The sequence below is a fragment of the Taudactylus pleione genome, unplaced genomic scaffold (assembly GCF_031769625.1).
Source record: "Taudactylus pleione unplaced genomic scaffold, aTauple2 ptg000129l, whole genome shotgun sequence".
Taxonomy (NCBI): domain Eukaryota; kingdom Metazoa; phylum Chordata; class Amphibia; order Anura; family Myobatrachidae; genus Taudactylus; species Taudactylus pleione.
In genome coordinates this window covers 5338364-5350996 of record NW_028284531.1, presented here as the reverse complement: position 1 = coordinate 5350996, position 12633 = coordinate 5338364, and the positions used below count along the sequence as shown (strand labels likewise).

Here is a 12633-nt window from a genome sequence, read left to right as displayed (position 1 = left end):
TTCATAAACTGCAGTCACAGGGCACTATGTAACATCAGTGGCACCCACTACACAACTTAATTGACCTGCTAATTATTGTGTCAATATTAAGGACTCATATGCTATATGGTCCAACTCAAGAGCATGTGATAGCAGTAGGGCATGTGTCAGCCAGAGTGGTAACCTGTATACTGCATAACATACTCACCCTGCCTTGTAATGTCCCTGCTGCCTTGGTCACTATTGGGGATGATCGGGCACACTGCTGTGAGCTGAACACTGACGCCGGCTGCTCAGTACTCGAAGTAGCACTTGTGAATGATTTACAGCCGAGTGCAGTGGAGAGAGATGGCTGCTTCCGCAGCAGGGGCAGAACTATGGGAGACAATGGAGGCGCCTGCCGCCGGGCTCCAGCTCTGAAGGGGCACCTCCGCCATTGTCCACAACATATTCACCCCCACTTAGGACTGTAATTATATACCTGTAGTATACCGTCACGGCCGCCCAATACATGGCACTCCTTCCCGGCACCTGAGAAGCAACCATAGAGTAGAGGAGAGCTCCATGTCAGACCATCAGCTGCTGCCTTCTTCTATCTAGCCTGTCTGCATGCAAATTGCTACACTGCAGTGTCAGCAGCTGTGACGAGGGGGGGGGAGGCAATAACTTATAACTTGTCTCTGGGCATCTGGGATGAACTTACGCCACTGTTCCGCAGACAGGGTGGCATTTTAAATCCCGCGCGGACCGCAAGCCAATGAGAAGCTGCCGCTTGGCAGCTTCTCATTGGCTTGTGTTCCGTGAGTCAATCATGCCGCTGCTAACTGCAGTCACCATCCCTAGTGCAGCGTACCTCCAGTCTCCATCACTCCCAGCGCAGCAGCCGAATCAGATATGTCCACAGCGGGACACATCTCCATGCACTGCCGTTGCTGTTCCAGCGCTGGGATCCCATACGCGATCCTAGCGCTGGTACAATCTCTAATGTGGCAAAACTAAGTGGCGGCGAGAAGTGGCGGTATGTCATACCGCCGTATACCGCCCCACTTCGAGCACTGTATATATATATATATATATATATATATATACCTACATAAATATATATGTAACAGCAAGATAAGAATTGCACATCTATAAAAAAATATTTAACAGTCCTGGTTATCCTAGAAAAAAAGATACATATTTAATGAGCCATAATCTGATCTTTATGCCTTAAAAGATTGTATTAATCCTGTAGAAAAGGTACAATATCATACCCTTTGTCAAGGATGGGCTGAAGTGTGAATCCGAACTAGACTGTGCTGTAGGATTGGGGTCTGGAGAACTCGGGCAAAACCTGGGAGGCTCTAATATAGCTCTTCCTCATGCAACAGTTAGGTGAGGACAGAAACACAAATAGGACAGCTCTTTATGTGACACAGATAGCTATACAGGATTGCTGGGATGCGGAGCAGAACCAACTACACAGGATTACTGGGATGAGACCAGCTATACAGGATTGCTGAGATGTGGAAAAGAACCAGTTATACAGGATTGCTGGGATGTGGAGCAAATCCAGCTACACAGAATTACTGGGATGAGACCAGCTATACAGGATTACTGGGATTGGACCAGCTACACAGGATTGCTGGGATTGGAGCAGAACCAGCTACACAGGATTTCTGGGATGCGTAGCAGAACCAGCTACACAGGATTACTTGTAATGAGACCAGCTATACAGGATTGCTGAGATTGCAGCAACTACACAGGACTACTGGGATGAGACCAGATATACAGGATTGCTGGGATGCGGAGCAGAGCCAGCTACACAGGATTACTGAGATGAGACCAGCTATACAGGATTGCTGGGATGCGGAGCAGAACCAGCTACACAGGATTACTGGTATGAAACCAGCTATACAGAATTGCTGAGATGCGGAGCTGTAGATAATTACTGCAATGAAACCACACACTGGCAGCTTGCTGTGGAGATCAGAGGAGAGTACTCAGCAGGTCTGTAGACATCAAAGCACTGGCACTTAGTGAGTGCTGCGGAAGCTTCCATTATACCCCTGGACCAGGGGTTAAAGTGGGCAGGAACGGGGTGGAACTGAGTTCTGTCACCTCTAATGATAGGTGGAACTAGTTCCACCTCCACCAAGTCCCTGCACAGACGTCCCACAGACAGAAAGCCGCTCACTGTCTGCCTATTGAGGCTCAATTTCTTCAGAGAAACCAGCATATTAGGTAAGGAAAGAATCAAGAGAAGGCAACACATAGGAGATGCAACAAAAAATTGGGCATCCAAGTGACATAGACTAGTTTGCGGGGACCCTATAAAAAAAACTCAGAGGCACGGCAGAAAAATATCATTGATGATATAGAACTTTTTTTTTTCTTTTTAAGTGATCTACCATTGTAGCTAAAAAAAAAAAAGCATCTAAAATGTATTTCACACCGTCATAGCCCCCAAAGCTTCTGGGGGCCTGGGTGGCCCCCAGCCATTCACTTTACCATTTCCTATACACAACAGTGTGTGCGTGTGTAAAGAACAGTCTCCACAGTTATTTTGGCCTGTCAGACTAGCATTGCGGGGGGGGGGGGGGAGTAGGCGCTGGGAGAGATGAGTTCCATCACCTCTCCAGGACCACTTTAAGCCCTGCCCTGGACATTCAGAGATAGGCTGAGAGGCTCACGTGACTGCTGGCTGACTTCTTATTGGAGAGTCAGCCCATAGCCGGTTTTGGAGGGAACTCCGGCATTCGGCACACTGATGCTATGGAAATGGAACGCGATTGCTGCAAAGGAAGTCTGCTACTGTTAGCGATATGGGCATCCATTCCTGAGCTAGCCTTATCTCTGGGCAATCTGGTTACCAGAATCCTGCAAGACAGGTTAGACCGCGCACGGCTGGGGAGACCTGGACGGTTCCATTTTGTGACACCTTTCATTTAACTCATATGGGGTCAAGGTATTCAGCGTGTGTATCCCTTTTAGTTAGTACTTTCGGGATATTTCCTCCTCTTTCATACATTTTTACATTGGGGCATCTGGTGTTCCCGGTGTTCCGAGAAACGGGGCATGTGCACCCCGTTTTTCTGGGGTGGCCAGTCCAGAGACTCAGTATATGGGAAAGATTTCTGGACTGCACAACCTGACTATATATAATGGGAGGTGCTACCTGATGAGACTAATTGCAGACACAGAAACAGACAAATCTCAGGTGCACAACTCCAAATTATTAATAATATATATAAATGCAATAAAATTTTGCAATCAATAGAGGTTTTTATCATGATCATGGCGAAGGTTATGGGCCTACCCACCATATCCAGGTAACCTCTTTCGGGTAGGCACCTAACATACTAGGGTTCAAATCAAGAGCGCAGGACCCCCCAAAACTGGCCCAGCTAAGCCGCCCCAGGGCACTGCCATAATAAGAAAAGTGCAGTGTAAAGAGATAGTTAGGAGCAGCTGCAGCTGCATATAAAGAATGAAAATAAAAAAGTGAAGTACATATATATTAAACACACAGTGAAGGGTTAAAATGTATTATAAAGGAAAATGTGTTATAATGCGGTGCCCTGAGACAGATCAACCAACGCAATCCAGGGGGACCCACGCACCAAAAATTAACCAAAGTTGCACTACAGTATATAACTTGTAGAACTTACCTAGAATTGTGCCTAATACCAGTGTGCATATAAATTACCAGACTCCATGCTTTTAAACCAATAAGGAAGGGTGCTAATCCAGACTGATGGTGCACAACTCCAAATTATTAATAATAACATACTAGGGTTCAAATCCAGAGCGCAGGACGCCCCAAAACTGGCCCAGCCAAGCTGCCCCAGGGCACCACCATAGTAAGAAAAGTGCAGTGTAAAGAGATAGTACCTCCCATTATATATATATATAGTCAGGTTGTGCAGTCCAGAAATCTTTCCCATATACTCCATTTAATGTGCTTTATTGCACTTCTGAGGGAAAGGAGACGCCCTCATTCTGGATTAGCACCCTTCCTTATTGGTTTAAAAGCATGGAGTATGGTAATATATATGCACACTGGTATTAGGCACAATTATAGGTAAGTCCTACAAGTTATATACTGTAGTGCAAATTTGGTTCATTTTTGGGGCGTGGGTCCCCCTGGATTGTATTGGTTGATCTGTCTCAGGGCCAGGGCCAGATTAACAATGGGGCGGATGGAGCTACAGCTCCAGGCGTCCACATAAAAATAGGCCCATTGTCATGACAACATGATGTTGACTGGCCATCTGCTGTCCACACGGTTAGCCATCATAAGTAGTAAAATTGTATTTCTATTTACCTCACAAAATGAAGGATTTTTTTCCTTTTACATATTTAGGGAGACATTGGAGCAGAGAGTATAGGGGTACGCCCACATGGCACTGGCCACACCCACACAGCACTGGTCACGCCTCCTCTGCTTCTCATAATAGGCCCTTGGTCATTTTCAGCTCCAGGCCCATGTGGCCATCAATCCGGCCCTGCTCAGGGCACCGCATTATAACACATTTTCCTTTATAACACATTTTAACCCTTCACTGTGTGTTTAATATATATGTACTTTACTTTTTTATTTTCATTCTTTATATGCAGCTGCAGCTGCTCCTAACTATCTCTTTACACTGCACTTTTCGTACTATGGTGGTGCCCTGGGGCAGCTTGGCTGGGCCAGCTTTGGGGGGTCCTGCAGTCTGGATATGAACCCTAGTATGTTAGGGACCTACCCGAAAGAGGTTACCTGGATATGGTGAGTAGGCCCATAATCTTGGCCATGACTATGCTAAAAACCTCTATTGATTGCAAAATTTTATTGCATTTATATATATTATTAATAATTTGGAGTTGTGCACCTGAGATTTGTCTGTTTCAGTCCAGAGACTCGTAAGGCTTGCAAGCCAGCCAGCCTGAGTAAGATGAGGCTTACTCAGCTGTCCGGGTGCCCCCTGCCATCCACCATCGTGACCAACGATGGTCGCGATGGTAATCCCAGCCTGCTACCTCCGTCGCAATGCTGGGATCGCAAATGCAGCAGGGTGTGTCATACACCTCCTGCTGCATTTGCATTATTGCAAGGATCAGGCACTATCTGTTTTATTTCTTTTTCTCTGTTATTAAATCTATTAATAAAAGGGATAAAGAATGTATTATATCTCTATATACTTTCTCCTTTTTCTTTATATTGTAAATAATTCTTGCCTCTTACATTTCTTGGCTTTCATAATACTTTTCTCTACTAATTCTTTAGGGTAGTTTTTTAATTTAATATCTTCAATACAGGTTCTACATGTCTTTCCACACCAAGTTGCGTTGTGCTTTCATTCTCAGTTGCATAGAAATATACAAGTGTTGCATCAGCTCAGTCACCTGGTGCATCCTAGTTGCACCACGTTGCGATTTAGATGCATTTTTGGGGTGAAAAAGATGCAAAAATTATGCCCTGCACTAGCGTAAGCACACGGGACCTGGCGACTCACTTGCGCAGACGTCTTGCACCACATGGCGTATTGTGAATAGATGTACAGATGTAGTCACCATCATCATTGCCGCGATGCGCATGGATGGCACAACTAGTGTGCCCGCGTCTGTCGCATGTATGCACACACACGCCATAGACTGCAATGGGGAGAACGCCGGGCGCGCCTAGTCGCAGCCCGGCGAGAGCTGAGCTATGCAGTGACTGGGCGCGCACATCGTGGTAACGATGATGGCGCCTACATCTGTATGAGGGCACATCTGTATGTTCCTTTTCCATGAATGTACATGACAGCTATTGTGATGTGCATAGCTATTACTCTCTACTTGTTTAATAAAAGTATAGCAATTTATACATTTTCCCTCAACCCATTCTGTGGTATCCAGAACTAGATCTAAAATTCAATTTTCTCATCTTGAAAGTTGAGGTAAATTTAAGATTAAAGATATTACAATTAATATGCTCCATAAAATTTTCAAACTCATCTTTTGTCCCATTCCATACTATAATTATATTATCAATATATTGTGTAAAAAGAGCAATCTTGCTGATAAAACGATTGTTACTATCAATCTACTAGTTTTCCCAGTGGCCCATACATAGATTTGCAAAACTGCGCACAAATAGGGTCCACACAGTTATCCCAGGCACATTGTATAAAAAATGTATCCTCAAATGTAAAATAATTATTCTTCATAATCATAATATAATCTCAGGAGTATAGCAGGGGAGGCTCTGACTGCACGTCCTTGCTACATAGCGTTGCAGAGCACATTCACTACAGAACATATTTAGGAAGGATGTTTGACTAAAAAAGCGTGTTTACCTAAGGCTAGAATTCTGAATGAGCAAAAGTCTTTGCTGATTCCTGATCTTTTTTCCAGATTGTAGACAAAATTACGTTTCAAAAACCACTTATTGTATTCTTAATTTTTTTTTAAAAGAAATTAATAAGCCCAATATGATTTGCTCTGTTTACTGAGTATTTATATAACCACAAACGCCTCCCAATTTTAGGAAGGAAACGGATGTGTCCACTTAGGGGACAGATCTATATTTGCCTGATAAGAGTGTCTGTGTGCTACTAACTCGAATATGCTAGGAATGCGCATTAATCCTTTGGATTTTCATTCGTTCTTGACATTTAAGGAGTTCCCTTTTCTACAGTATCAGATGTCTCTGAAAGCTTAACATGGCTTTTTATTAAATATTTCCACACTATTATTTCACCTGTATTCTCCATATATTCTACATATTAATTATTCTTTCAAGTGTCTGCATTAACTCAGGTTTGGGCAATTGTTTGCTTCTTATCTGTTTTGGCGCAACCGTCTTCATCCATTGTTTTTGAAGAGCATAATGAAAAGTGTTCTTCAACAGCAGCTGGACAGACAGATGGTCCCTACTGCTCTGCTAATCCATATTTTTGAAGCATTATTTAAAACCAAATATAAAATTTCCCACTGTCCTCAGTGAGTCTTTGTAGCTAGAAAGCTAGGAGGAGTTTTTTTTGACAAGTAGGTGTGATAGGTTTTACAACCTGGCCTTTTGGGTCTAGGTATTGCATGTGGGTGTAGTCGGCATCCCGGCGTGCGGGATGCTGATGGTCAGAAGACCGGCTCCAAAATCCCGACAGGTCGGTGTCCCGTCACCAGTATCCTGACCGCCTGCATCCTGCAAGTAAGTATCGGGGTGTTAGGGGGAGGTTAGGGTTAGGCATTAGGGGATGGGTTAAGGTTAGGCACCGGGGAGGTAGTGTTAGGATTAGGGTGCGGGGAGGGGCAGGTTAGGTTTAGGCACTAGGGGGGAGGTTAGGTTTAGGAATCGGGGAAGGGGCGTTAGGTTTAGGGTGCGGGGAGGGGGAGGTTAGGTTTAGGCACCGGGGAGGGGAGGGAGGGTTAGGGTTAGAAAAATACTTACCGCTATTCTCTACGGGTGTCAGCATTCTGGGTGTCGGGATGCCGCTGTCGGTATTCTGATCAGTGGCATCTCGACAGCCGGGATTTCATACCCAACCCATTGGGTGTATAGGGGCATTTCTTCTTTTGAGGTTAAGCCTTAAGTTTGGCCAAACTCCTTTGCACTTTTTGTTTTTATACACTTGTGTACAAGAGCACCGAGGTTTAAAAAAGCATAGAAGAAAATTTAAGCTGGGTACACATTAGACAATGTATTGGACGATTTGCCATTTTCGATGGGTCGGAATGACAAATCATCCACATCGTTCAAATCATCCACATCGTCAAATATGTACAATCTATTGCTCGTTCCCGCCCGTCGTTTTTCGCATCTTCAGATCTGCCCGCTGTGCAGGCCAGTCTGAAGATTCGAGAAACAACACCATGCCTGTGGATGCGGTGGAGGAACGTCAAATTGGGTGGTCATACACCATATCGTGTAGTGTGTACGTACCGCCCGATGTATCGTTCGGTTGCATTGTGCATTGCTGGGTACACACATTGCCTAATGTGTACCCAGTTTTATCTTTATTGAGCATGGCTTCGTAGTCCTCTAAGATTTAGTATAGTGCAGCATTAATTAGCTTCAAGTTTAACCTTTATAATCTCTGATTTATCATTACACAAACTAAAAAGCATCATTATCAGAAATTTTGGTTTATGTATTAGAATTAGCACTCATTTTATAGCTACAGTATGTGCTTTAATATATCGGATGTATCTTTAGAATGTTTTAAGCTCTCACGGGCAGGGCCCTCTTTCCTCATGTGCTTCTCCTTACTTATACTTTCATCTACTCCTTACTCCCCTCAGTAACACCTAACACTTTGTTACTTATGCCCAGCTGCTTATTTTGAGTGTTATGATCGCTAATGCAGCAATGTATATAAACCATGTCCTTATCCTGCACTGTATTTTACTGTAAGTCACTGGTTTTCTTGTTCACTTATTTATTTAAGTACTTTGTAATGCGCTACGGAACTCTCGTAGTGTAATATAAATAATTGATAATAATTATAATCTATTTGAACAAGACTTTCTCTTTCATTTTAGATGTTGACGAATGTGAAACAAACCCTTGCCGTCATGCAGACTGTGTAAATACACAGGGATCATACATTTGCAAGTGCTACGTTGGATTCCAAAGTACATCAACACGGACAGAATGCAGAGGTATGACAGATAACGTAGCCATACAGCAGGGGTACAACTACTTGAGGCTCCAATGGTTGTACAGTCATGCATTCAGTTTGAGATGTAGCAATGTAGGAACTTTTTATTGGTGGCAGTATATTAATTTGTTTGCGTACTAAAGCAAATTTATGTAATTAATTTTGTAATTAATTTGTAATTAATTTATGTCACTAATTGCGTTAAGTAACAGTTATATTCAATTATGGTTTGATTGTAATTTTCAATAATGGTTTGATTGTATCACATATATCCCAATGTGCAACCAATCAGCTTCTACCTATCATATTATAGTCTGTACTTGAAAAATACAATCTTAAAGCTGATTGGTTGCTATTGGCAACTTCTCCACTGGTCCACTTCTCCACTGCTTGATAAGTCAACCCCACAATCTCTGAGTTCTGCTTTTGCTCCACCCTTCTGCATTACATTTTAAGGGGGGAAGTTATCAAAGCTTGGAGAGAGATATAATTATGATAGATAAAATATCACCCAATCAGCTTCTAACTTAGATTTTACAGGCTGTGTAAAAATGACAGTTAGGAGCTTATTGGTTGGTACTTTATCTCTCACAATTTTATCTCTCCAAGGTTTGATAAATACCCTATAAATGTCTATTTTTCACAAAATCTAAAGTCTACAAGTAGAGCTATGACTAGCCTTACCATATTATCCCTTTAAACCGGGACACTCGAGAATTACACAGGTCCTGTGGCTAATTAAAACCAGGTGAAATGTAGACTTAAAGTGAGCCAGCCACAGAACCTGTGTAATTCATGAGTGCCCTGGTTTAAAGGTATAGTATGGTAAGCCTAGCTATAACGGTCATAGTGTCATTGCATTTGCTGATTGGTTGGGATATAATAATAGAACAATTGTGATAGCAGAATTCAGGGAAGAACCAAAATGAAAAGAGAATTCCTGGCAGAAAAAAAATTAATTAAAATGATGAGATCCACCATCTCTGAGCTTTTTCAAAATTGAAGTCCTTTGCAGAGTGCAAATGGCACAGAGGTCTTCCACACATCAAGGATTCTGCAAAATGAAATCTATGTGTTGCACTGCTCTGCGAGACTAGGCATTGTAATGTGCTTATTACATACATTGCAAGTAATGCCAAGCCTTACAATCAGTCAATGCAAACCTCTGCTGCTCTGTCAGTCCATGTGCTTTGGTGTAAATCAGTGCTCACAGTACCACCAAAGATGGTTTTTGTGCTTTGTAAATGAGGCAACATAGTAAGTGCTCTGTATCGTCACCTGACTTTTGTATGCAAGTTGTTTTCATCAGGTATATCATTTTAAACTCATTTCCATTTTTAGACATCGATGAGTGCTTACAAAATGGGAGGATCTGTAACAACGGTCGGTGTGTGAATACAGATGGCAGTTTCCACTGTGTGTGTAATGCAGGGTTTCAAGTGTCACCTGATGGGAAGAATTGTCAAGGTAAACAAATTGTTACATTTTAGTGAAACTAGTACTGTTAAATTTTGTACTCTATGCAGAGGCGAATTTAGACCTCATGGGGCCCTAAGCAAGACACCGATTTGGGGCCCCCCTTCCTCAAATAATTCATAACACTTAATTTTCGTTTCTGATTTATTCCATTTTACATTGTTTGTTGTCTTTCCTCCTTATACTCAGCTTTTTTAATTTTTTCCCAATTGACCAAGCCCTAGTTTAGCAGTTGTAGAGGATTAGATAGTGTTCACTGTAGGATTTTTTTGGGGTAGGGGTGCTGAACACAGAGGACACATCTGTGCACACCAATGCAGAACAAAAGTACACATTTTGGTATCCTGTGTACATAAAGAGCATTGGTGCCCCATCCACAATTGAAGCAGTGAGAGCGCGTGCCAAAGCCATGCGCCAAAAACAAACAAACAGGTGTAGTCTCGCTGGGAAGGGGCTTGACCACAGAATAGTACCCCCTAGTCAATTATTCCACACAGTAGTGCCCCTTAGTCACATTACACCACACAGTAGTGTCCATTCACGTTATGTCCCCAGTGGCGGCGACACGTCTCTGTTTTGGGAAATGGAGGCTGCTGAAGCCCCTTCCCTGCGCACAAACACCACTGACAGTCTGCTGACGCTCTGCGTACGATCATGCAGGACCTGTGCATTGCTGAATGAGGACCTCTGAAATAAAGTGTGAAAGCTACAAAGTGTTTCCAAGTGGCATTTTTAAGAAGCTATTCACTTTTAAATCATAATCTATAATGAAAGTAAAACAGAACGGCTTTTTGCTGCCTAAGTTACCAATAACAAAGGCAGACAAAATCCAATACAAATTCTCTTGGCAATGATATCCTCATTACACAGTCTCCCAGTGATTGCATGCTGAAGAATAAAGATTATTACCTAGCAAGAAGGATGGGTCACATCTTACATAGCTCTTGGTAAGACCCACTCCCCGCACTCACTACACTACTACTAACCCTGCTCCCGCTCTCTGCACACACTGCACTGCCTCTAACCCTACTCCCACCACACACTATACTACCCTTACCCTGCTCCGGCTTCCTCCACACACTACACTACCCAGGGCCGGTTCCAGAGGTCGGAACACCCTGTGCCGGCCCTTAACAATGCGCCCTTACATCAAAAATGGCGGCGTGGCCTAATTACCATAGGTCATGCCCCCTATGTGACGTTATTTGGAGGCGTGCCTGCATGGCACGCCTCCAATTAACGTCAGGCTGGCGGTAAAGCACTGCCCTCCGTCACTTCTCCCTGCTCCCGCTACCTCCACACACTACACTACCCCTAACCCAACTCCTGCTCCCTCCACATACTACACTACCCCTAACTATGCTCCCGCTTCCTGCTCACACTACACTACACTAACCCTGCTCCCGATCCCTCCACACACTACACTACCCCTAACCCTGCACCCGCTACCTCCACACACTACACTATCCATTTCATACTCCTAATTCTTGCTCACACTACACTACCCCTAACCCTGCTCCCGCTGTCTCCACACACTACACTACCCCTAACCATGCTCCCGCTCCCTCCACACACTACACTACCCCTAACCATGCTCCCGCTCCCTCCACACACTACACTACCCCTAACCATGCTCCCGCTCCTTCCACACACTACAGTAGCCCTAACCCTGCTCCCGCTACCTCCACACACAACACTACCCCTAACCCTACTTCTGCTCCCACCACACACTACACTACCCTTAACTATGCTCCCGCTTCCTGCTCACACTACACTACCCCTAACCCTGCTCCCGCTCCCTCCACACACTACACTACCCCTAACCCTGTTCCCACTCCCTCCACGCACTACACTACCCCTAACCCTACTCCTGCTCCCTCCACACACTACACTATCCCTAACTATGGTCCCGCTTCCTGCTCACACTACACTACCCCTAACTATACTCCTGCTTCCTGTTCACACTGCACTATTCCTAACCCTGCTCCCGCTCCCTCCACACACTACACTACCCCTAACCCTACTTCTGCTCCCACCACACACTACACTACCCTTAACTATGCTCCCGCTTCCTGCTCACACTACACAACCCCTAACCCTGCTCCCGCTCCCTCCACACACTACACTAGCCCTAACCCTGCTCCTGCTACCTCCACACACTACACTACCCCTAATCCTACTCCCCCTCCCTCCACACACTACACTACCCCTAACCCTGCACCCGCTACCTCCACACACTACACTACCCGTTTCATACTCCTGATTCTTGCTCACACTACACTACCCCTAACCCTGCTCCCGCTGTCTCCACACACTACACTACCCCTAACCATGCTCCCGCTCCCTCCACACACTACACTACCCCTAACCATGCTCCCGCTCCCTCCACACACTACACTACCCCTAACCATGCTCCCGCTCCTTCCACACACTACAGTAGCCCTAACCCTGCTCCCGCTACCTCCACACACAACACTACCCCTAACCCTACTTCTGCTCCCACCACACACTACACTACCCTTAACTATGCTCCCGCTTCCTGCTCACACTACACTACCCCTAACCC

At 44.5% G+C, this 12633-nt stretch overlaps 1 protein-coding gene across 2 annotated transcripts in view; it reads left to right on the top strand.

The window, feature by feature from the left end:
• Positions 1-12633, top strand: part of FBN1 (fibrillin 1) — a 291935-nt gene that overhangs the window by 162961 nt on the left and 116341 nt on the right. For both annotated transcript variants that reach the window (XM_088472976.1, XM_088472975.1), the window contains exons 12-13: positions 8473-8592; positions 9933-10058. In XM_088472976.1, the coding sequence (XP_088329102.1) occupies positions 8473-8592; positions 9933-10058 (246 nt within the window). The remainder of the gene's footprint in view (positions 1-8472; positions 8593-9932; positions 10059-12633) is intronic.